The 22,593-nt window shown below is 43.2% G+C and overlaps 2 protein-coding genes across 2 annotated transcripts in view; one reads left to right on the plus strand and one right to left on the minus strand.

Moving 5' to 3' along the window:
- The window catches only part of LOC108788421 (protein ABHD4-like), a 27,199-nt gene extending 7,379 nt beyond the window's left edge, over positions 1 to 19,820 (minus strand). Inside the window, exons 1-4 of the mRNA XM_018558185.1 lie at positions 19,727 to 19,820; positions 11,176 to 11,303; positions 8,993 to 9,022; positions 6,103 to 6,188 (exon numbers count right to left, since the gene is read on the minus strand). Coding sequence (XP_018413687.1) covers positions 6,103 to 6,188; positions 8,993 to 9,022; positions 11,176 to 11,303; positions 19,727 to 19,820 — 338 coding nt within the window. The remainder of the gene's footprint in view (positions 1 to 6,102; positions 6,189 to 8,992; positions 9,023 to 11,175; positions 11,304 to 19,726) is intronic.
- Positions 19,712 to 22,593, plus strand: part of DAD1 (defender against cell death 1) — a 3,819-nt gene continuing 937 nt past the window's right edge. Inside the window, exon 1 of the mRNA XM_018558206.1 lies at positions 19,712 to 20,029. Coding sequence (XP_018413708.1) covers positions 19,819 to 20,029 — 211 coding nt within the window. The 5' untranslated portion in view covers positions 19,712 to 19,818. The remainder of the gene's footprint in view (positions 20,030 to 22,593) is intronic.

The following is a 22,593-nucleotide window of genomic DNA, read 5'->3' on the forward strand; positions in this document are numbered from 1 at the left end:
CTGGAGGAAGAAGCTTCGGCGGCTGGAGGAAGAAGCTTTGGCGGCTGGAGGAAGAAGCTTCGGCGGCTGGAGGAAGAAGCTTCGGCGGCTGGAGGAAAAAGCTTCGGCGGCTGGAGGAAAAAGCTTCGGCGGCTGGAGGAAAAAGCTTCAGCGGCTGGAGGAAGAAGCGACATGTCCTGGAAGCAGGCTGGGGAGCTGCAGGTAAGAGGAGCAGCACGTGCACAGGGATCCTGTGCAGCCCATCATAGATCCTGCACGATCCACCTTAGAGTCTATATGCAGGATATATGGTGGGCTGTGCAAGGTCTCTGGTGGGGTTTGCACAGACTCAGGTGGCCTGTGCAAGGTATATGGTGGGGTGTACATGGTCTTTGGCGGTTTCAGCTTGAGACCCTGCAGAGCCCACCAGAGATCCTTTACAGCCCACCCGAGAACCCGGCTTCCCTGCAGCGCTAATAGCGCAACCTGTCAGAAGCTGTGTCCAGCGACTGACAGGTTACGCAAAATGTCTTGAACAGGAGGGGGTGGGACAAATCTAGATAGGGGGTGCCGAGTTTCGTCTTGCCTAAATACACCGCTGGGTTTAACTGATATCTATTTGGTTTTTGAAGCCCTAACGAAGGGGGGTTTCATTAGGTAGTACAGCCAGGTTCATGATGACAAGCTCAGGTCCACCCCTGCCCTAAGAGCCAATTATTACTACAGTACCAAATGACCAAAAAAGATAGGGATTCCCAACATTGTTAAAGGGATTCTTCTATTTAATTTAGTAGCAGCCAAAATAATAATGTCAAAAAGGTGTTGTTTAAATGAACTGCATTTTCCATTTCAAGCAATCCAAATACAATATGCCTACATTTAAATAACTGGAATATCAGGTTGTCTAAATGACCTACTAAATACCTACTAAACCTTACTGAACCTATTGTGAGGTCATCATGCAAGCCTAGATATGCCCAATGACTCATTTCCATTCCATGCCAATTATAATAGTTTAATAAAATAAGATTAGATCTGGCTGATATAGTACTTACTGTGACAATACAGCCCAAACCATAAATGCCCAGGCGCCAGGACGCAATTTCTAGTCGCAGGGCGACCTGGGATTTGTCGAGCCCTGCAGTAGAAGATTGTGAGGAATTGGGTCTTATTAAGATTACTTCAATTTCCTCAACAAAATGTTTTTGAAAACTGTATAGTAGCACTTTGAATAAGCAAAGTGCACTTAATGTATAAGTTGGTCGTGATCAGCTTATTCACAGTTTGGATATCAGTATCATCTGTATGCAAAACATGTTCAATTCTTTCTACTCCTACTACTCTTTCTACTTCTTTCTACACTTTGCACCTGAATATCTGACTGCTGTTACTTCCTTTGTGTTTTTCTTCTGCTTAAAAAGTAAAATGAAGTTGGCTAATGGGTTTGTCTTTTTGTCCACCTATACCTGCTTCATTGCCTGGCACACCAATCACTGTATTTGGCTTTGATTTATTTTTGTCTTCACTACAGGCGCACCAAAACCAAAAATAATAAAAAGAAATGTCAGGCTGAAAACTTTTTAAATTTTTTTAAAACATTTAATTTTTATTTTTCTAAAAACTTTTATATATTTTTTTTCCCAATAAATATTTTTATAGATTTTACCTTTACGGTCAGGGGCTTCAGTAAAATATCAGAGGTCTAAACAGACCCCTGATATTTCCCTTTTAAAATAGAAAAAGATTGAGGACACAGAGCCCTCAATCTCTTATTCTGCGGTCCCTGTTAAAATGAACAGGAAGCCTCTCTACTGAGTGTCCCTGTTCATTCACAACTTGTGGAGATAGTATGTTCACTATATCTACAAGCATGAGTGAACAGCAAGTGATGTAGATCACTCCCATTCATTCATAATTGGGGACACAGTAAACATGCTATGTCCTCAATTATTTACAAACAGTCAGCGATCACTAATCGTTGACTGCTTGTACCCGCTCTCCATCCGGACACGCTGTCACAGGATGCAGAGCAGGCAGTACGGGCAGGAAAGCTCTGTCTATTTTGACAGCTGACTCCTCCCCCACCCTGCCGCCTCAGTCTCCTGTGACAAGTGTCTCCGCCCGCACACCGCCGCTCTAGATCCTGATTTTTTACAGGCCAAGCAGGGAGGTGCGGGAGGAGAGGCCGGCCTCCTGTGACATGCCGGCCGCTCACAGCGCACTCCTCCCCGCACTCCTCTTACAGTTTCTCTCCTCCCTGCTGGACCCTGCGCTGTGTCAGGGGGGACATAGAGCAGCGCCTGGCGGGGAGTAGAGAAACCAGGCATGCACCGCTATTTCGGAGGAAAGATGGTACTCTCAGCATTTTGCCAAAAGTGCTATTTGCGTCCGATATGTTTCGGTGGCCGAAATTTCGTGCATCCCTAGCTTCCACACTAACTGCCTCCTGTCTTCAGCTAAGGATCATCACTAATATCTGCCCCTTTGAAACACACAATATAACTAACATGAAACTGAAGCCAAAACATTTTTTTTTTTTTAGTTTTGGATAGAATGAAGAAGAGGGATTTAAACCCCATGTCAGGTTTTCATTGCTGGCTGTGTCCCCGTTAGGAAGATTCACTCTTTATGTGTCCTGGATACTGTTATTACTGAAAGTAAAAGAAAATCCCACATTTTTTGGAAATAGATGGGAAATCCTCACGCTAGTTCTGGTTACCCTGCTGCCTACCCCCATCTTCAGTTTTGGCGGGTTTTCCTCTAACTTCCTGTTGTGGCTATTAGACAGGAAGTGAAGGGGAGACCACAGCCTGCACCTCCATTGTTGTGTGAAGAAGGGCATTCCCAGAACCCCTTTAAGATTATGAAACCGTACTGGAGCATTATGTTCTCCTACTTGAGAGGTTACAATCAACTCTGAGAAATAAACGTTGTAAACACTCGACAACCCTTGACTCTAATGCTTAAAAAATCTCTCACATGGCACAATATTTGTGCATAATGCACTTTGCGTAAGTCTAAGATTGCAGTTAATGGACAGAAAAGTATCAAAGCAATCAGCTGGGTGCTAATCTGTGGCAACGCATGCCTTGCAAATAAAACAGTACATTCACAGAAGTCACACAGTCCAAAGTACAGTATCTGCAAAAACATGCAAGTCCGGAAAAGGCACCCACAGTGAAGATTAGCTGCTCATGAAATTTACTTCAAACAGTCTTTATTATAGTGCAGTTTCATTAACCAAACAAGTAACAAATTCCTCAGACCACACAATTGTATTCTAAAGCTACGGGATTAGGCCCCCCCACACTGTTCTGTACCTACACCCTGTGCTACATCCATAGAACACAGGCATGTAGTGTTCAAAAGCACCACACTCGGTTAGATCCTAGAATCTAGCTGCTTAAATCACTATGCTCTACTGACGAGTACTCCAGATCCTGATATTAGTGGACTTTGACCATGCTATACTGGCCCACATTATAACTATTTGCCTCTTCTATTAACAGGTTATGGCTGACTGTCATTAAAGTGACACTAGACTCAGGAGTTAAATCTTAAAAATACATTCAAGTACCTTAAAAGAGAACTATGGGGTAAGTGTTTTTCCACATAGTTCTCTTAAGGATCACGGGAGGACATATACTAGCGTCCTCCCATCACCCAAAGCTCAGTATATCGCGAGCTACAGCTCACGATATACTGAAACCGCTGCAGCCGGGATGGACGAGATCCACCCAGCTGCGTGAATGACAGCGGGCTCTGCCTATCTAGAGGCAGAGCCAGCTGTACCCGCCTCCTCCCCCGTCCATTCCTCGAGTCAGCGCTGGAGGATCGGACAGGGGGAGGGGGATCCCTGCGGGGAGCTGTGAGTGACAGTCACAGCTCTCTGCAGGGTTATGATTGAGAAGTTAGTGAGCGACGGTATGTGTTCGCTCACTTCCCGATCTGTTGAGCCGACGTGTCACAGTTTCATTGTCACACGTCAGCTCAAACTATGAGGATGAATGATTTTCACTCACCTCATAATTCACCTTTAACTATTAACAAAAATGTATCTAATTTGTGTATCACTTGGCTGTAGATCCTCAAATCATCTCTGAATTGGTGCTGACACTGTCCTTCCTTCTGGAGGGTGGCTACTTTTGTTCCCCATGGGCCCTGTGTGTGTTGTAAAGTAGTCACCTCTGCAAGCTCCCTCCCGTGATGGACTACAATCTCAATACAAATTAGTAAACTAAACATGAGGTTGTAGTCTGTCACGAGTGAGCTTGAGCAGTGGCTACTTTACAACACACACAGGGACCAAAAGTAGCCACCCTATAGAAGGAAGGACAGTGTCAGCATGAATACAAAGATGATTTGAGGATCTACAGCCAAGTGATACCTGAATGTATTTTTAAGATTAGACTTCTAAGTTTAGTGTCACTTTAATATGCAAAGGATATAGACAGCTAACCACCAAAAAAAACACCAAATGACAGAAAAATCATTAAAAAATACAGTCATAGAAATTGTTGATGCTTTCAACACATATGAACAGGTAAATAGAACTCCATTTACACAGTGCCTAAAGATAGACATCTATTGACATTTTTGTTAAATTATTGAAAATGCCATTTTTACTTGTGTGTTTGTTCAAGTATATCACCTTTTACCTGTAGGTTTGGATGAAGAGCTCATGTTTGAAATATCTTCAATAAAAGGCAATAATTTCCATGGGGTGACTTGTACATATTTATTTATAATCCTTTTTATGACACCATTTAGACCAGCCTTTGCAGCCAAGAGCTACAGTGTAATGTCCCAATGACTGTAATACACATTAAGGTGTTCACATGTACGTTTTTTGATTGTGGGATGAAAGCAATATCCTAAAAGAAACCCAAGCAAACAAACTCTGTACAGATATTTTAAGACACTCAGCCATGTGCATAACAATAGTTTATATTTAAAGGTCCAACTCCAGGAACAAATCGAACAATTAAGATTAGACTCCATCCCAGCTGATAAAGAATATAATGTTTGTTTTTCTAGGGGATGATCTAAGGCAGAGCACCAGTCTTCCTCTCTGCAGGCTCCGGTTTTGAAAACTGTTCCCTCGACTAGCTTGTCACCCACTGGTTTTGTTGCCACCCCTCCTGCTGACTTCATCATGTACAATGTCGAACCAATGTAGTATGTGAAATAAGAGGGTCCGGCTTCCAAACAACTTTAGAGTAGCCTCTGTTTTAGATCATTCCCTAGACAAAACCTGCATAATTGTTATCAGCTGGGAAGATGTAGCTGGGCAATTGTATGATTTCTGCCCTGAGTTTCACGTTAAACCAGAAAGCAAAATGGAATTTAAAAAAAATGACTGAGCTCCTATCATTAACTTTTACATGGAAAAAGAAGGGATAAATTCCCATTTGTTCTGCTTCTGTCAAATCCCACAGATGATCTTGTGGCTTCAAAGATAGGCATCTGCCATACCTTTCCTTCCCCTTTCTATGAGTTATTACTGACTCCACATCCTCCACAACGCAGCACCTCTGTATATCTCCTCATTCAACTCAAAAGGTTATGCCCATCATCAACCTGACCCCCACTGACAAACTTCTTTCATCCTACCTGAAACTCCTGTGTAGTTTGCAACGTATGAAACGCCCATTCACAGACACCTTTAGAACGTTTTTTTTTTTTTTTTTAAAAATAACATGACCTTAATTTAGCCACACCTGAAATTCCATGATGTCTACCTTTAATACAAAGTTATTACCAACATAAATGATGTTACAAAATCTAGTTTCATTTTAGCCTCCATCCCTCCTCCTCTCAGACTAATAAAGTTTTAAGACAGGGCACCGAAGGTCCTATGCCATAATGCAGTGCTACGTTCAATGGGGACGTAAAATATCGCTCGACAAACAATCAAAAATAATCTTTGAATTTATCCAACGCAAGGAATTGTGTATAGCTATTTTACTGCCTTACTTATTTCTATATATGTTATATATACACACATCAAAAGGTGATGACTCGGTGTGAATCAATGATAATTTAAATAATGTAAAATAAACTATATATGTCATACACACAGAAATTCCTACATTTAAATATAAAACAAAATACTGCTCTTACACTGAAGTATCCTGGATTCCACGGTCTTTAATTTGGACATGGATGTAGGGCACCAAGATGGTATCCACCCAGTTAACCAATGAGACCTGTGTCATGAATAAATAAAATAATTTACAATTAATACATAAGGACAATGTTTAGCATTACACAAAAGCAACCACCATTATAAGAGAAATTTTAGACAAGTATGCAGGGCCTCAGAATGGACACAGTAGAACAATCGTCTCTCCACAAGCTTTCTTAGCTTTTCTTTCTTAGGCCTTAAACAGAAAGTGACTGACATCAAGTGCAGAGTCAGTTATAAAGATATTGTATGCCAGAAAATCTATACAATATACTATTCAACACATGCTGGAAATGATAACTGCGGCAGCATCCAATTCCTGTAATGCTATAAAGACCAGCAGCTCATGTAAACATCTATTAGATCCAGCTATATACTATGCCTACACTTACATATGGACATGACAGAGATGGAGAGGCCACGGTAGTGGAAATAAGCAGCAGCCACACTATTATGGCTAGGGATGCACCGATATTTCGGCCGCCGAAATGTATCGACCGAAAATGGCACTTTTATGAAAATGCTGAAGATGACATTTGTTTGTCCGAAATAGTGGTGCATTCTTAGTTTCTCTCCTCCTCGCTGGGCGCTGCTTTGTGTCCCAGCAGGGAGGAGAGAAACTGTCACAGGAGGCCGAGCAGCGCTCAGCATCCTGTGACAGATCGGGAGAGAAGCGGTGACTGCTGTTACAGGTGGCTGGCCAGCGGTACGGAGGAGGAGTCAGCTGTCAGATTGAGATCTCCTCCCCCTACCGGTCGCTCAGCCTCCTGTGACAGCGTGTCAGGATGGAGAGCGGGGACAAGCAGTCAGTGATCGCTGAGTGTTTGTAAATAATTGAGGACATGGTATGTGTACTATATCCCCAATTATGAATGAATGGGAAGTGATCTACATCACCTTCTGTTTATTCATGATTGTGGATATGGTAAATCTACTATCTCCACAAGTTATGAATGAACAGGAACACTCAGTATAGAGGATTTCTGTTCATTTATAATAGGGGACACAGAAAAAGAGATTGAGGACTCAGAGACTCAATCTCTTTTTCTATTTTAAAATGGAAATATCAGGGGTCTGTTTAGACCGCCAATATTTCCCCAGGACACCCAACAGTAAAGTAAAAAATAAAAATATTTAATACAAATAAATAAATTGAATATTTGAAAAAAAAATTGAAAACGTTAGAAACAATTTTTTCGGTTTCGGTCTGACAATTTTTTTTTGGTGTACCTCTGATTACGGCTATGACATTTTAAACAGAAGGCCTTTTGTCTGAAGAAACGAGCAACACATTAAAATGTATAATGCTAAAGAACATTTCTTTTTGACATTAAACTCAGGAGTTAAATCTTAAGGCTAGGTTCAGATCTAAACGAACCCGAGACGCGCGTCCCGGGACCGCAGGATTGTGTTCAGGTGTACACAGCAGTTGCCACACGGCCCCATTAATTTCAATGGGGTTACATCCGCATGGTAATCACTGAAAAAAGGTACATGTAACTTGTTTTGCAACACACCGCTTTCTTTAGCTGCAATCGTGTTCAATTGCACGGGCGAAATCGAGGTGGGAAACTGTGCAATCCACCTGGTGCGACTAGGGTGCCATTAGAAAATAATGGCACCGCCAACGTGATCGGCTGTGGTGGGCGACTCCGTGACAGCTCGGCAATCTGCACGGTTTCGCACACAATTGCCACGCGGTCACAGATTGCATTTTTTGGCTAGGTTCACACCTGCGCATTCAGGTACCTTATTTGTGTATCACTCACTCAAATCATCACTGAATTGGTGCCGCCACTGTCCTTCCTTCTGGAGGGTGGCTACTTTTGTTCCCCATGGTCCCTGTGTGTGATGGACTACAATCTCATGTTTCGTAGTAGTTTAATTTCTATTGCGATTGTAGTCTATCACAGGAGTGAGCTTGGAGCGGTGACTACACAGGGGCCATGGGGAACAAAAGTAGCCACCCTCCAGAAGGAAGGACAGTGTCAGCACCAATTCAGAGATGATTTGAGGACCTACAGCCGAGTGATACACAAATAAGATACATTTTTGTTACTAGTTAGGTATCCTAACTATTAAATGCATTTTTAAGATATACCTTCTGACTTTAGTGTCACATTAAACTATGGCATTGGGATCACCCAGGCTAACAAACTGTTTCATCAAAAGTCCATCACGTCCATTCATCAAGCCCATCATATTCATCAAGTTTATAACACTGAACAACAAAGTCATGGTCTTATTGGCCAAGCAATAAGGTGTAGTGGTGCTGATGAGCAAGCCACGGTAAAACATAGCAATCAACCGGATTTCCATTTACTGATGTCAGATCAGTGGAAGATGGATTCTTTTTAGCTGGTATGGTTCGTTGTACTTTGTGCACTAGTCGGTACCCCTCTGTTTGACAAAAGTAAATTTTTCAAATGTTTTGAAGAGGCTGGTCTGAAAATTTTCAACCAATCAGCTGCAGTCTCGCTGGTATTCTGACAGCAGCACACCCGCTGAATGCAATAGTCTGGAGGATGGGACTGCCAATTAGCATGGATGGGGAAATTGAGCATTTTTTTTCTCGTTCAGTCACTGATCTATAACGAGATAAGGATGAATTACTTTTTTTCTGATTTACCTACTTCTTCCACCACTCAGAAAGCATTGAAGTCAGGGTTTAAGTGCAACAGCCAGATGACTAGCATTCTCACAAGTAGGTCAGCAATGGCAGCTGTTGCATTTCTCATTACAGGGTTACTGTAACTAAAGACTATTTCCACCTGCCCAATTTAATGCTGGTTACACACAAACATGCAGAAGAGTGAGAATGAATACCTTAGGTGTTCTGACTCTAGTCAAATACACCTAAAAAAGGAACAGAGAGGAAAATGAAAGACAATAAAAAAGCAACGCCTGCAGATTTACCAACCAACCATGCATCTCTGCCCACCCCCTCTACTACATCATAATGACTGACAAATGTGTTATGGGGACAATTTCTTTCTGCTTCTGCTCTGCCATGAAATGCGGGGGGGGGGCAAGTGGAAAAGTTGCAACCTTTGCACACATACCTAGTTATTTAGAGACACAAGTGCCTAACATAAATGTCTAAACTAATATCAGGATTAGGGTAGAGGACCGTTGAAAAAAGCAAAAAACAAATAGGGTTCAGTGGGGCTGCTTTACAAATCCTACTACAGGTGCACAGTAATACAAAATAAATAAAAATATAGGAAGTTACTACAAATGACAGATCATAGAGGTATTTGCATTTGTCCTACAAATGTTTAGTAATTACTAAGCACTTCCCAATTGAGCAGAATGTGCACGGCCATGACATGCTAAATCATTATTGTGTTCAATGCACGGTGTTGTCTCATGTCAAATGAGCGTCTTCATATAGATGTCCTCAAATCCTCACTTCCTGGTAAGGGTTTTGGTATATATTAATATATTTTATTATTATATACTAAAAGACAGTAAAGCACAATCCCAGCACCACACCCTAGTGACTAGGGCTGATCATTCTTTTTGTACAATATTCCTTGGATCTACCAACAATTAAGTTGTGCAAGCCTCATCTGATCAAAACTGAATAGATTGTTTAAGTAGGTCCTCATATTACAGAATTTTGGTAAATCTGAAAGGAGATTGTATACAGATTGTAGAATCCGATTGTATAGTATCTTAGGCCAGCTTTAGGGGTATCAACTATTGATTTTTTTTACTTCACCTACAGAAATTCACTATATAATGCCCCATTTGTGGTGTCAGTGAAGGGAATAGTGCTGCAGCAATGGTGTGAGAGGGAAGAATTGTGCCTTGCCCTACAACAACACATGTGTGAACAGACATGCTGAGAATAATGGGATTCTTCATCTTGTGTGTTGTTGCATTTCAGGATTCATGGGACAAAACTCTCAGGTGTAAACTGGGCCTACGTCTGGGTTTGCACCACATTGCTTGTGTTACCGTTCTTGTGGTGTTACCGTTCTTGTGGTGCTTTGTGAATGTGTTGGATGCTTGTATCATTTTATTGCAGCTCCACACAAGGCAGGGGACAGGTGTGAACTACATCTGTTTGCCTTGTCTTTGCATTGGCCCCCTCTGCCCGGTGCAGCACAGCGGCTGTGGTGTCACCAGCCTGAAGACGGAGAATTGGTATGACAGCCATTTTTTACCATGATTGCAATGGCATCATCAATTCCAGGTCCTATATTACATACACTGAGTGGCCAGATTATTATGACCACCCCATCAGTACTTCGTAAGGGCTCACGGTGTCTGTCCGACATGCACGCTCCTGGCTGTCTGGTTGCATCTATTCAGCTTCTGTGCCGCTCTCCACCTCTCCCCTCCGCTAGACTGTGCATGCATCTGCCACACTTCACCTGCCTTCACAACGTTCGGGAGCCAGGAGCGAGCGGCACTGACACAGGTAAGTTTGTTGGTATTTGCCAACTTTTTTTTTTTTTTTAAATGTTGGGGCTTACTAGCAGTAGATATATGCCAAAAAGAAAAAACCCCCCCCCCCCCCCCCAAAAAAAAGACTTTAATGCTACTTTGAGACAAGCAGGATTAACATATTGCTGATCACAAGACAAAGATATTTAAATGTTAGTCTTATCCCCTTCTAGAACCACCTGTAGCTGACTATGGTAACAGAAGCAGAAATACAAGCATCTGATTGTACAGGATTCTAGTCATAGGAGAACATACTCCCCTGATTGTTGTACCTGACACTTCTCTATATGCGTTGACAGTTCACTTTTCACTGACTTTGTTCACCATCAAAGCAGAACCGATTCACACAATGACAACAGCAACTCTTCAACGAGGATTCCAGTCCGGGTAAGCTACCAAAGAGTGCTAATAACGTTTCCGCTGTGTGATTTGAGCTGCTTGTTTTGATCGATCTTGTTGTGTAACAAAGGCCTAACTCACCCACCCTGCCCGTGACTGATCGCAGCCAGCCGCCGTGTCTAGTTATGAGAGAAGGATGCATTGTGTGTACTTACTGTTCTTCCAGCTCCTCGCCCATGACAGGATCCGTCTCTTGTACTCCTGGCATTACACAACGAGGTAAGCGGACGATCACCTGGAAATAAGGGCAAATGTAACAGCAGTGGGCGGGGAAAGAGCGTTCAGCTGACAGGAGGGCGGGGTCTGAGCAAGTCAGTATAATAAGGAGGGGCGGAGATAGGGCGGTACAACCACGCGAGAGGGTGTGTCTATGTAGGCAGGGAACGTCCACCTGTAGGTCAGCGCTCGTTGTGTATTATGATCATGAATGGAAAGGGGGCTGGCTGGGAATGGCGTGAAGTGGATGTGGGAGGGGATGAAAGTTACTCAAGTTTCTGAAGGAGGAGACCTCCCCATTACTCCTTCTTACATCATGACATAGTGCTGTATCATCGTGAGGCCAGGGAAAGATACTGTCACTGCTTCACTCTGATGGATCCGGTCTTCTCCATTCCATGTTCACCCAACCCTGTTCACACAGGGTTGGGTGAGCATTTTGACGTCTGATATAATGCAACATGAAGAATTCTATTATTTTCAATGGTGGCCATTCACATCTTAAGCAATTTTTTTATTCACCCTTGCAGTGGGGTTACCTGAGATTTGATAAATCCCCCTCTTTCAGTGATTCAAATCTCTGCTAAACTTTAAAAAAATCATTATTTCTAAGAACAGTGGTAAATAAACATAAGGATAAGGATCTCTAATTTTAGCCATTGGAGTTTATATGTCCAAAATCAGGTTCTACCCTTTTCCGTAGGCAGGGCCGGCCTTAGGCCTTTAGGCGCCCTGTGCGAGAAAGCTTTACAGCGCCCCTCAGTGACCACACCCCTCAGTGGCCACACCCTCAGTAACCACACCCATTTATTACCCATATTTTTGGTAAAATATAAAAAGCGCGGTCACGTCGGGTAAATAGACACCAAACATGATAGGATCTGTACAGCTGGCCATGCGCAATGATGAAAAAAATTGAAGTAGCAGGATGGAACATTTCTCTTAAATGAACAAAATTGTTATTGCGAATGTGGTTTTCAATAAAGAAATCCCAATCATTTCCAAAATCGAATGTCAAATGCAAGCAAAATGTTGAACAACATTTGTCAAGTCTCTCATGGCATTATCCAATGTTCTCATGAGATTTTTCTTATGAAAGTTCATACGAAAATATACCGGTGTATGCTCGGCTTAAACATGGAAGCGGACCAATCAAGTTTATTAACAGAATCAGGCCCTCGGAACTGGACATCTCCCTTCGCTGGCGATTATACCACAATCATATATGTGTCGTCTATTCGATTGTTCCTCAAAAACAATCAACATTTACCTTTGCTCACAAAAGGAGATTGTTTTTATATATTTAGGATTCCTTTAACAATAACCCTAATGAGTAGGGATGTCCCAATACTGATACTAGCATCAGTATCCGGACCGATACAGTGCATTTTCACAAGTACTTGTGAAAATGCCCCAATACATAGCGCCGATACTTGCACTATGTTTTTTTTTTCTTTACCTTCCGTACCGTGCGTGTTGGGGTCCTCTAGGCAGTCGCCGGCCACCTACATTAGGACCCCACCTGGAGCGCCTTCCACCGGAGTAGCAGTTACGCGACGCTGCTCTCCGCCTACCGCAGACTCACGTGTGAGGAAAATCGTGAGGCACCTCGATTGGACAGCCACCAGTAAGTGAGACGGGAGTACACACACCCAATACACGGCATCAATAGATTTATAATTATCATTAGGGATGTCCCAATGCCGATACTAGCATCGGTATTGGGACCGATACAGGTCATTTTGACACGTACTTGTGCTTGTCAAAATGCCCTGATACATAGTGCCAAAGCTTGCGCTATGATTTTTTTTTCTTTACTTGCCGTGCCGAGCATCGCATCACTGCTGCTCCGGTGGGCGGCACTCCAGGTGGGGTCCTAATTTAGGTGGCCGGCGACTGCCCAGAGGACTCCACCTGGAGCGCCGCCAAACAGGAGCAGCAGTGACGCGACTTCCTCACGTGTAAGGAAAATCGTTCAGCACATTGTGAAGCATCAGCGATCGAGCAGGCACCAGTAAGTGAGGGCCTGGGCTTAAGTGGGACGTTTTGTGTGAACAACAAGAATCGATTGCTGCAGTGTATTTGGAATATGTACTGTACATATAGAATACACTGCAGCACTAGATTTACAATTATCCCCTGCTAACATGAATGGGTTAAATGATCCATAGTACATAATATGTACAGAACCCAAAACCTAGACTACATGTAAAATGAATGAATTACTATATGTCCGAATATACGATAAAACCCATTATGCGGCGGGAGCGGACAGGACGGCGGGTTTTTTTTATTTTTATTTATTATTATTACTCTTTATTTTTTATTGCTTTATTTTTATTTTGTCGTCGTCGTAGACAACGATGGACGCCATGATTGACCCTGGATCATGTCGGTTGATCCATTTTTTTGACCCTCCCAGTGCCGAGGGCATGTGGCATGGTGTGGGAGGGGGGGAGGGGCGCTCGCCCCCCCCCCCTTTCCGGCCCTGCCAGGCCTATGCTCGGATCAAGGGTCTGGTATGGAATTTTAGGGGGGTCCCCATGTTTTTTACCCCCCATATTTGGGGGTGGGGTTCCTCCTTAAAATTTCTACCAGGCCTGGTATGACTTTAAGGGGGAACCCCACACACTTCTTGTCAAAATGTCCTGATACATAGTGCCGTACATGGGGTTCCTCCTTAATATTGCTACCAGATCTTAAGGCCTGGTATGACTTTTAGGGGGAACCCCACACACTTTTTGTTGTTGTTTTTGTTTCATGGGGTCCCTCCTAAATACTCCTACCAGATCTGTATGACTCTTAGGAGGAACCCAACACAGTTTTTTTTTTTTTTTAAATTGGTCCCACCTAACATTTCTACCAGACCTAAATGGTCTGATATTGTTTGGGAGGGGGAACTGTTGTCATACAATCGATCGGACGGCTCTAGGGCAGCCCGAGCGCTTGTATGTAACAGCCGGTACAGGCTGCTTACATGCACAGTGGGTTCCTGCTCGCGCACGGTAGGGGGCATGCGCGAGCAGAAAAAGAAAGACGTGCAGATACATCCACCAACCTGGGAAGAGGTTGCCGTCCGCCCGTTTATTAACAATGGGCAGACGGCAAGTGGTTAATCATATCCTACAGATGGGATCTACCTTGCTTGACATCAACAGAATTGGGCGCCTGGAATCTGGTTACCTCAGCAGATACTGTTTTCATAAATCTTATTACAAATAAAAATAATAAATATTAATTTAAACCCAAATGCTAAAGTTGTGTCAATGGCTCCATAGTTTCCTTATAAATGTAGTTGGGTAAGTTTTTTTTATTTTGGTGTAAATGTTTAATAAATACAAGTTGATCCTGCCAGTTTCTTCTCTCTCTGAGGCCTTCTTTAACTGCTTGAAGACCAGGTGTTTAGATCCCCTACCTGGCCAGGCCATTTTTCAGTGTTCAGCGCTGCAGTACTTTGACTGACATTTATTCTGTCATGCAACGCTGTACTGAAATTAATTTTATACCATTTTTTGGGGACAGATGGAGCTTTCTTTTGGTGGTATTTAATCACCACTGCGGGTTTTATTTTTTACTATATTCAGGAGAAATTACTGAAAATTTTGAGAAAAAAAAGTTTTTTTTTACATTATGCTATAAAACAACTAATATTACCCACTTTTTTGGTAAAATATAAAAGACGGGGTATCCGCCGGCTCTATAGCCGGCGGATCGCTTGTATATTAACGGGCATCTCTGCCTCTTTTCAAATAGCGGGGATTTCCCGCTCACGCGCGCCGGGAAACTAACTGGGACTTTCTGTAACTGTACCGTTTGCTGGACAGCTCAGTCTGCCACAGGAAGTGAAAAAACAACTGATCTACTGGCAGAATCAACAGAAAATAAAGCTATGTTACACAGAGAACTCAAAAAAAGAAACATTGTTGTACTAATACTATTGACAAGATGTATCATATCTGCAATTTCTTATTTTCCCCATAGTTCACTATAATAAAATCAAAACAATATATTTATATCCATTCTGTTTCCCAACTTAGGAAGTAGAACTTAAAGGAGAACTATGAGGTGAGTGTTTTTCACTCACCTCATGGTTCTAGCCGACCTGTGACAATGAGACTGTCACAGGTCGGCTCAGTAGATCGGGAAGTGAGCGAACACATACCGGCGTTCGCTCACCTCTCAATCCTGTCACGGCTCTCCCCCGTGACAGGGGAGGGGCTGGATTCCCCCCTCCCCGCTCCGATAGCGCTGACTGGCGAAACGGACGGGGGAGGGGGCGGGTACAGCTGGCTCTGCCTCTAGATAGGCAGAGCCAGCTGGCAGTCACGCAGCTGGGCGGATCCCGGCACAATTGTCGGGATCCGCTTCAGCTGCGGCGTCTCAGTATACCGCGAGCTACAGCTCGCTGTATACTGAGCCTAGGGTGACGGGAGGACGCTAGTTTGTGTCCTCCCGTTACCCTAAGGAGAACTATGGGGAGAATCCTTAACCCCATAGTTCTCCTTTAAAGCTAAACATCCAGAATAAACACTGTCTAAGTACAAGAGGTGTGTGTATTTTTGATTGCATCTTGGGGTGCTTTGTGGATTTCATCCAGTTCAAAAAAAATGGCATGTGTTGTTGTTCATCTGAGGTTGTATTTACCTAATTTTTTAGATCTGCTAAGGACCAGATGATTTTTTTTATTATGTTCAGGTACTTAATACCATAGAATTTAAAGAGGGTGCACTTTCTTTTTCACATGACTGTACGCAAAGCCTTGACTTCATTCCAAGCTGGCACTAAGCCTGGCCCTCTGCCATTCAACATTTCGAAGACTAATGATGCTATGGCACTGGCCTGTTTTTCAAGCCATCTTGCACCTAACAACCATCTCCCCTTTGTAGTAACTAGCTTTTCATTGGCTAAAACAAAACCTTCTGAAAATGCGCAAAATAAAAATGCGTCCAAATCACCTGAAAACACTTAAGCTCAAGTGTGGTCCACTTTTCTTTACATATATTTACTCCTTTGGTCCTTTTCATGCTATTTGAGTGCATGCTGCAACTCTCTTCTGGTTTCTGTCCCAGTCTCAAACAATCATGTTCATAGTGGAGCAGAAAGATAACTTTTTTCAGGTTGTTGAAAAATTAAAGGAGAAAGGGGGATGCATCAAAACTGGAGCAGACAGAATCTGGAGTAGTAACCAATCAGCTTTCTCTTCATTGTGTTCAATTACGCTTGAAAATGAAAGCTAGAAGCTGATTCGTTGCCATGGACAGCTGCTCCAGATTCTGTTTGCTCCACTCTTCATAAGTTCTTGTATCGTGTTGCAGCATTCCTATGAATATAAATATAAAGATAGCATGGATGCTAAATTGTAGACATGCGCACCAGCAAAAAATGTGTTTAGTTTTGTTTTGATTCGGATTTTGCATTATTTAGTTTTTCGGGATCCGGGTCCGAAAATCAATTCGTTTTGGAATTCGGACGAAATTCGTTAGCGGTAGTCTGTACGAACGTTCGTTTAGTTTTCGTTTCATTTGTCCGATCGTTTGTTCGTTGCAGCAAAGTGACATTTGAGGGGAAAATTGTTTCCGTCCAACAAACGAAATTTCGTCCAGACTACCACTAACGAATTTTCGTAAACGGAAATTCGGATTCGTTTGCATTCGTTATAGCTGTAATTCGAAGTCCGGATACATCCGAATGTCCGAAATTTCGTCCGAATTTCTTTTCGGAACGAAACGAATCGCACATGTCTACTAAATTGTGTTTGGGAGTTCCTCCCAGCAATGCCAGGACAAGGCCCTATGATACCTAGGGAGAAAATACCAAGGGACATAAGAGAAATCGTGTCCTTCACAAAAGTTAAAGTGTATCTAAAGCAGCGTTTCTCAACTGTTTTTTAATCACAGTACCCTTTAAAAGTATGAATTTCTCGAGGCACCCAAGTCTAAAATGTAAAAACCGTAAATGTAAAAAACGACATGTGGTCCAGTCAAAATCCATACTAGAGCCTTATATGAGATATGGGTCTGGTATGGGTTTTAAGAAGGGGACACCCCCAAGCAAAAACACGCAAAAAAAGTTGGATTCCTTTACATCAGAGTCCCCTTAACATTACAGCCCCTTCACATCAGAGTCCCCTTAACATTACAGCCCCTTCACATGAGTGTCCCCTTAACATTACAGCCCCCCTTCACATCAGAATTCCCCTCTTTCACATCAGGAGCCTTCTTCACATCAGAGGCATGACATTTTATGAAAATTTTGAGGCGTCCCTGAGAAAGTCAGAATGCACACGTCACGGCTCCTTGGTTGAGAAAGGCTGATCTAAACCCAAGGACAAAAACTGTAATATATCGTAGATTACCAGTCCTTAGATGAAGTGGTTGCATTATTTACAAGCTTTTTTCCTTTATTTTCAGCTGGTGATTCTGCCATTAAAGGAGAACTATGGGGTTAAGGCTTTTCCCCATAGTTCTCCTTAGGTTAACGGGAGGACACAAACTAGCGTCCTCACGTCACCCTAGGCTCAGTATACCGTGAGCTGTAGCTCGCGGTATACTGATACAACGCGTATACCACAAGCCACTGCTCGCGGTATACTGAGATGCCGCAGCTGAAGCGGATCACGACAATTGTGCCGGGATCCGCCCCTCTGCGTGACTGAAAGCTGGCTCTGCCTATCTAGAGGCAGAGCCAGCTGTACCCTCATGAGTGACAACACTCACTCACTCTACTGTATCTATGGAGGGAGCCATGATTGTCACACTAGGACAGGACTACAGACACCTCCTCTAGACTACAATATAGATGGGGGGTTCAGTAATCCTCAGCGATAACCAGGAACAATGTAACTGAATGAAGCGCACACATGACACACAGGAATTTATCAGCTGAAAAGATTTCTGCCAGGATCAACAGGTTTTGTTTGCACTTATGAAGCTGATATAACAAAACACTTTCACTTGTATCAACAGACCAAAAAGGAGAAAATAGGCAATGTCCGTTGTCAGGGTTTAAACTTTAAGACCTTTAACCTACCACAAAGTATGCATATCGCAAACATGTTAGAAACCAAGGCATAGCTAAATTATGATTTTTCTACTAGATGCTGCACCTGATATTTCTGATCAGATTATCTGCAGCATAGTGCAATAAGTGAAAAGTTTCCTCCTGTACACAATCATATTGAAAAAAAGTATCTTGCTTGTACTGTACAATGTCTATCCATTTGAACATTGTGTCTGCTTGCTCCTGCTTCTACACTAAGGGGTCTACTTATAAATAATTTGCAGAGCCATTCGCCCTCCACATCTCTGCGAACATTTGATCTGTGCAAAAAAAGGCAAAAACAAGTGTTCTTAGTATATTTTCTTGTCAGGTCAAATGTAGTGTAATACTGCACTAGGACTTGCAGTATTTTTCTTGAAGACGTTAGTCCAGTTACCTTGACTTATTTTTTACAGATATACCATGACCCGGATGTATGAGAACCTTCACACACATATACTAAGAATGTTGTTTTTTTCCTGTATTTGCAAACAATTAATGTCCATAGAGATTTGAGAGGCTAATGGTTCTGCAAATTCTTTATAAATAAACCCCTAAACGTTTTGTAACACAAGATAGCGCTATTCTTACTATTAATTTACCAAAATTCAGAATTGAGTAGGATTGTGCTATTTAACCCCTTCGTGACTGACAACGTACAGTGTACGTCGCCAGCATCGGGGCTGTTTAAACAATGATAATAAACTCTCACAGTTTGTTTTTAAATAAAATCAATACAGCTATATAACCTATGTGTGTTTCTTCTCTTTGTGCAGCCGTTTCTTTAAAATCTTCTGTCTTCTTAGTGCTGGCTGGGACTTCCGTTCTGAGGGTGACTCCATTCTCTTGCTGTGTCTGATGGAGTCTCCCTCCCTGCATTAAGAGGCATGACAGATGCACAGGCAGCCCAAAGTCTGCAGGAAAGCCTCCTCTTTCGATTGACAGCAGTGATGTGACTCACAGTGTAAGTCATCTTCTCTCGCTAGACTAGCTTTTTTTTTTTAACAAACTTTATTTATAAAGTAAATAGACTGTGGACCAATCACCAGTCTATCTTTTTTAATGTCACATTGAATTCTGGTTGGCTGGTTGTTTTACATAGTAAAATAGCATAGTCACCTATTACAAGCAGGATAGGTCATCTAAACAGTGTTTTAGGTTTTTATTTATTGATAGACTCTTTTGTAAACTATTTTGCAAGTTTTACTCTATGCAAACCTACCAATAGTGAGACATTTACATTTAGGGAGATCACAGTGAAACAGTGAAAAAAAACCTGCTACAAAAAAAACACATACACACACATACGTCAATAAAGGGGAAACAGTCACGTAGGCTCCGTAAGCCAATCAATCATAAGCTGTGACTGAAAGCATGACGGGAAGTGTAGTTCAGTCCGTCTGCCTACGGGTGACGAGTCCCAGTCTCTTCCGGCCGGGGAATGTGACGTACGGTGCTCTGTAAGGCCGCCACGTCTGTCAGGAGCGGTGTTTCCGGTTTTCAGCTTCCGGCATCTCTGTGCCCGGCTCCGGTCTCCTGCAGTCATGTCGGTGTCAGTTTTGTCCGTGGTGTCCCGCTTCTTGGAGGAGTATGTCAGCTCCACACCGCAGAGGCTTAAGCTGCTGGACGCCTATCTACTGTACATCCTGCTGACCGGAGCCATGCAGTTCCTGTACTGCCTGCTGGTGGGCACCTTCCCCTTCAACTCCTTCCTGTCCGGCTTCACCTCCTGCGTGGGCTCTTTCATCCTGGCCGGTGAGATGAATTTACCTGACATCTGTGTTTGCACGGACAGGCTTACAGCTCTGCAATGACACTCACTCCCTGTAGACTGAGCATATGCCTGACATATCTGACCAGGTCATTCTGACTTCTATATGAAAATACTGATTGCATGGCTTTTTATGCGGCCGGTGACGTGAGAATGCCTGATCGTGAATACTTTCCTGACTTCTGCTAATCCATGAAATCATGCATTGCACACACCTTTTTACATTCTACCACATTGCATTTATACACAGGGCAAACACCAGGCCTGGAGCAATCCCAGGAGCTAGGTCGCTGATGCTCCTAAAAGTTACAGCTGGCACCTGACTTTTTTTCCATTTTTTTTTCTCTGGTTGTTGTCAATGGAAACTCCTGGATTGGACAGACCGGCCCCTGAATTCCATATTTGCCCACCAGTGCTCTTGCAAAAGCCATATATTGAATAGGGATTGTCCTTCAAAGTAGGGCTGAAACAATCCATAATGAGAATCATTGCCAATGATTCTCATTATCGATTAGTTGAATCCCTCAATGCCACTCTGCTTCTCCGTTCTCCTCCCCGCTGGGGCTGGCTGCAGTGGTCTGTGTCCCTTTCAATCCCCGCCTGTATTGGCAGAGGTAGCTGAGACACAGACCACTGCAGTCGGCACCAGCGGGGAGGAGAGACTGTGGTGACTGCATTCCTCATCCTCTCTCCGCCCCGTTTTCCCTCTTCTGCCAGTGTTAGATCAAAGTTTGAGACTGCGTTAGAATGTGTGACCAGTGACGTGGTCACACATTTTAACATAAACCCGGCCACTTTTTCGGCGGTGGAATGTGTGACCGTGTTTTCACATATTTTAACGTAATCACGCCCATTTTTTCCAGGGTTAAAATATGTGACCGGCAAAAGGTGTAGCATTCCAAGCTTTCTCAGCTGTTCCAGGGTAGATCGGCATCGCAGATTGTATGTGCAGGATAACAGATCTGCCCTGTAACAGCTGATCGGTCCTGAAATGTCACTTCTATCCGACTTTGAAATGTCAGATCCCACTCACAAATTCGGATAGATGTGACATTTCAGGACCGATCAGCTGTTCCAGGGCAGATCGGTTCTCCTGCACATACCGTCTGCGATGACGATCTGCCCTGAAACAGTTGACAAAGCTTGGAATGCTTCACCTTTTGCCGGTCACGTATTTTAACCCAGGAAAAAATGGGCGTGATTACGTTAAAATGTGTGACCAGTCACACATTTCAACCCAGTCACAATCTTTGATAGAACACCAGTGTTCTACCAATCCCTCGCACTTGAGTCCGAGGGATTGATAGAACACCAGTGTCAAGTATCCCATCAGCAGCTGGAAACAATAGCCAGCCTGCTATTGGATATTTTAAATTGCAATTGAAGGGCACCCAATTTAAGGGCACCCACCTACTGCCTCCTGTCAATCAGCAGAGGAGGACCTGAAGGAGAAACTGCAGCTGAGCATGGGATACTTGGGGCAGGAATCCCAGCAATCTGTCTGTGTCCGGCGTAATCATCTGTCCCCAACCACAGTTCCATGTACTATTACATGTGGATACATGCAGCCACTGTCAGCCTGATCAGCGAGCGTAGAGGAAGAAGAGGCGGACAGGTAAGGAGTGCGACCAGCCCACCTGAGGCTGACCCTGCAGAGCCCACCATAGAGAGTCTATGGTGGGCTCTGCAGGGTCACTCTCAGGTGGGCTGTGTGGGTTCTCAAGTGGGCTCTGCAAGGGGTATAACTAGAAATCACGGGGCCCCATACAAAATTTTGCTATGGGGCCCTGTGATTTCTAGTTACGCCCCTGATAGCACCCCTACATGTGGGTAGTTTCTCTGCCCTGTATTGTGATCTTGTCACTGCTTATGTAGGCCTACATTCACACTTTGCTATTTCACTCACTATCATTCACACTTTTCTGTTTGATGTGTTGCATTAATGCATGTTATCTATTTCACATGTTAATATGTGTTGCATTAAGGCAGCCCATTCAAATACATGGGTTGCCAATGCAACGGAATGGATATGCAGCATATATTTTCCAATGCAGTAAACCACACCACAACATACATTACAATGAGTTGTAGTACTTGGCCACGCGCTCCACGTTACTTTAGTGTGGTAGGGTGTCTATACCATAACATTCTGCATCACATTGTGATTCCACTTCTACCGAAAGTGCAGAAAAATTAGTGCTGATGTAAAGAGTAGACTTGCATTACTTCTGTTTGAATCATGTGGCTAAAAGAACTAATTATCTGTAAAAAATAAGTCAAGGCAACTGGACTTGCTGTATTTTTCTTGAAGACGTTTCAGTGGTCATACGACCAGCTCTCTCAATTCAGAAAGACTTGTACAAAAATTATCTGGGAATAAATATGGTGAATGTTGCTCCAATCCACATAATCTGTTAGATGCAACCATGTGTTGAATGCATTTGCATAATTGGAGTCTAGGGGTTGTTATTAAGAGAGGTGTTAAAACAGCATTGTATGTGGCAGACAAAAGATGTCTCGCCCCCCCCCCCCCCCACCCCCCCCCTTC

Source organism: Nanorana parkeri, unplaced genomic scaffold (assembly GCF_000935625.1).
Source record: "Nanorana parkeri isolate BGI_ZX_2015 unplaced genomic scaffold, ASM93562v1 scaffold325, whole genome shotgun sequence".
In the NCBI taxonomy this organism is placed as follows: domain Eukaryota; kingdom Metazoa; phylum Chordata; class Amphibia; order Anura; family Dicroglossidae; genus Nanorana; species Nanorana parkeri.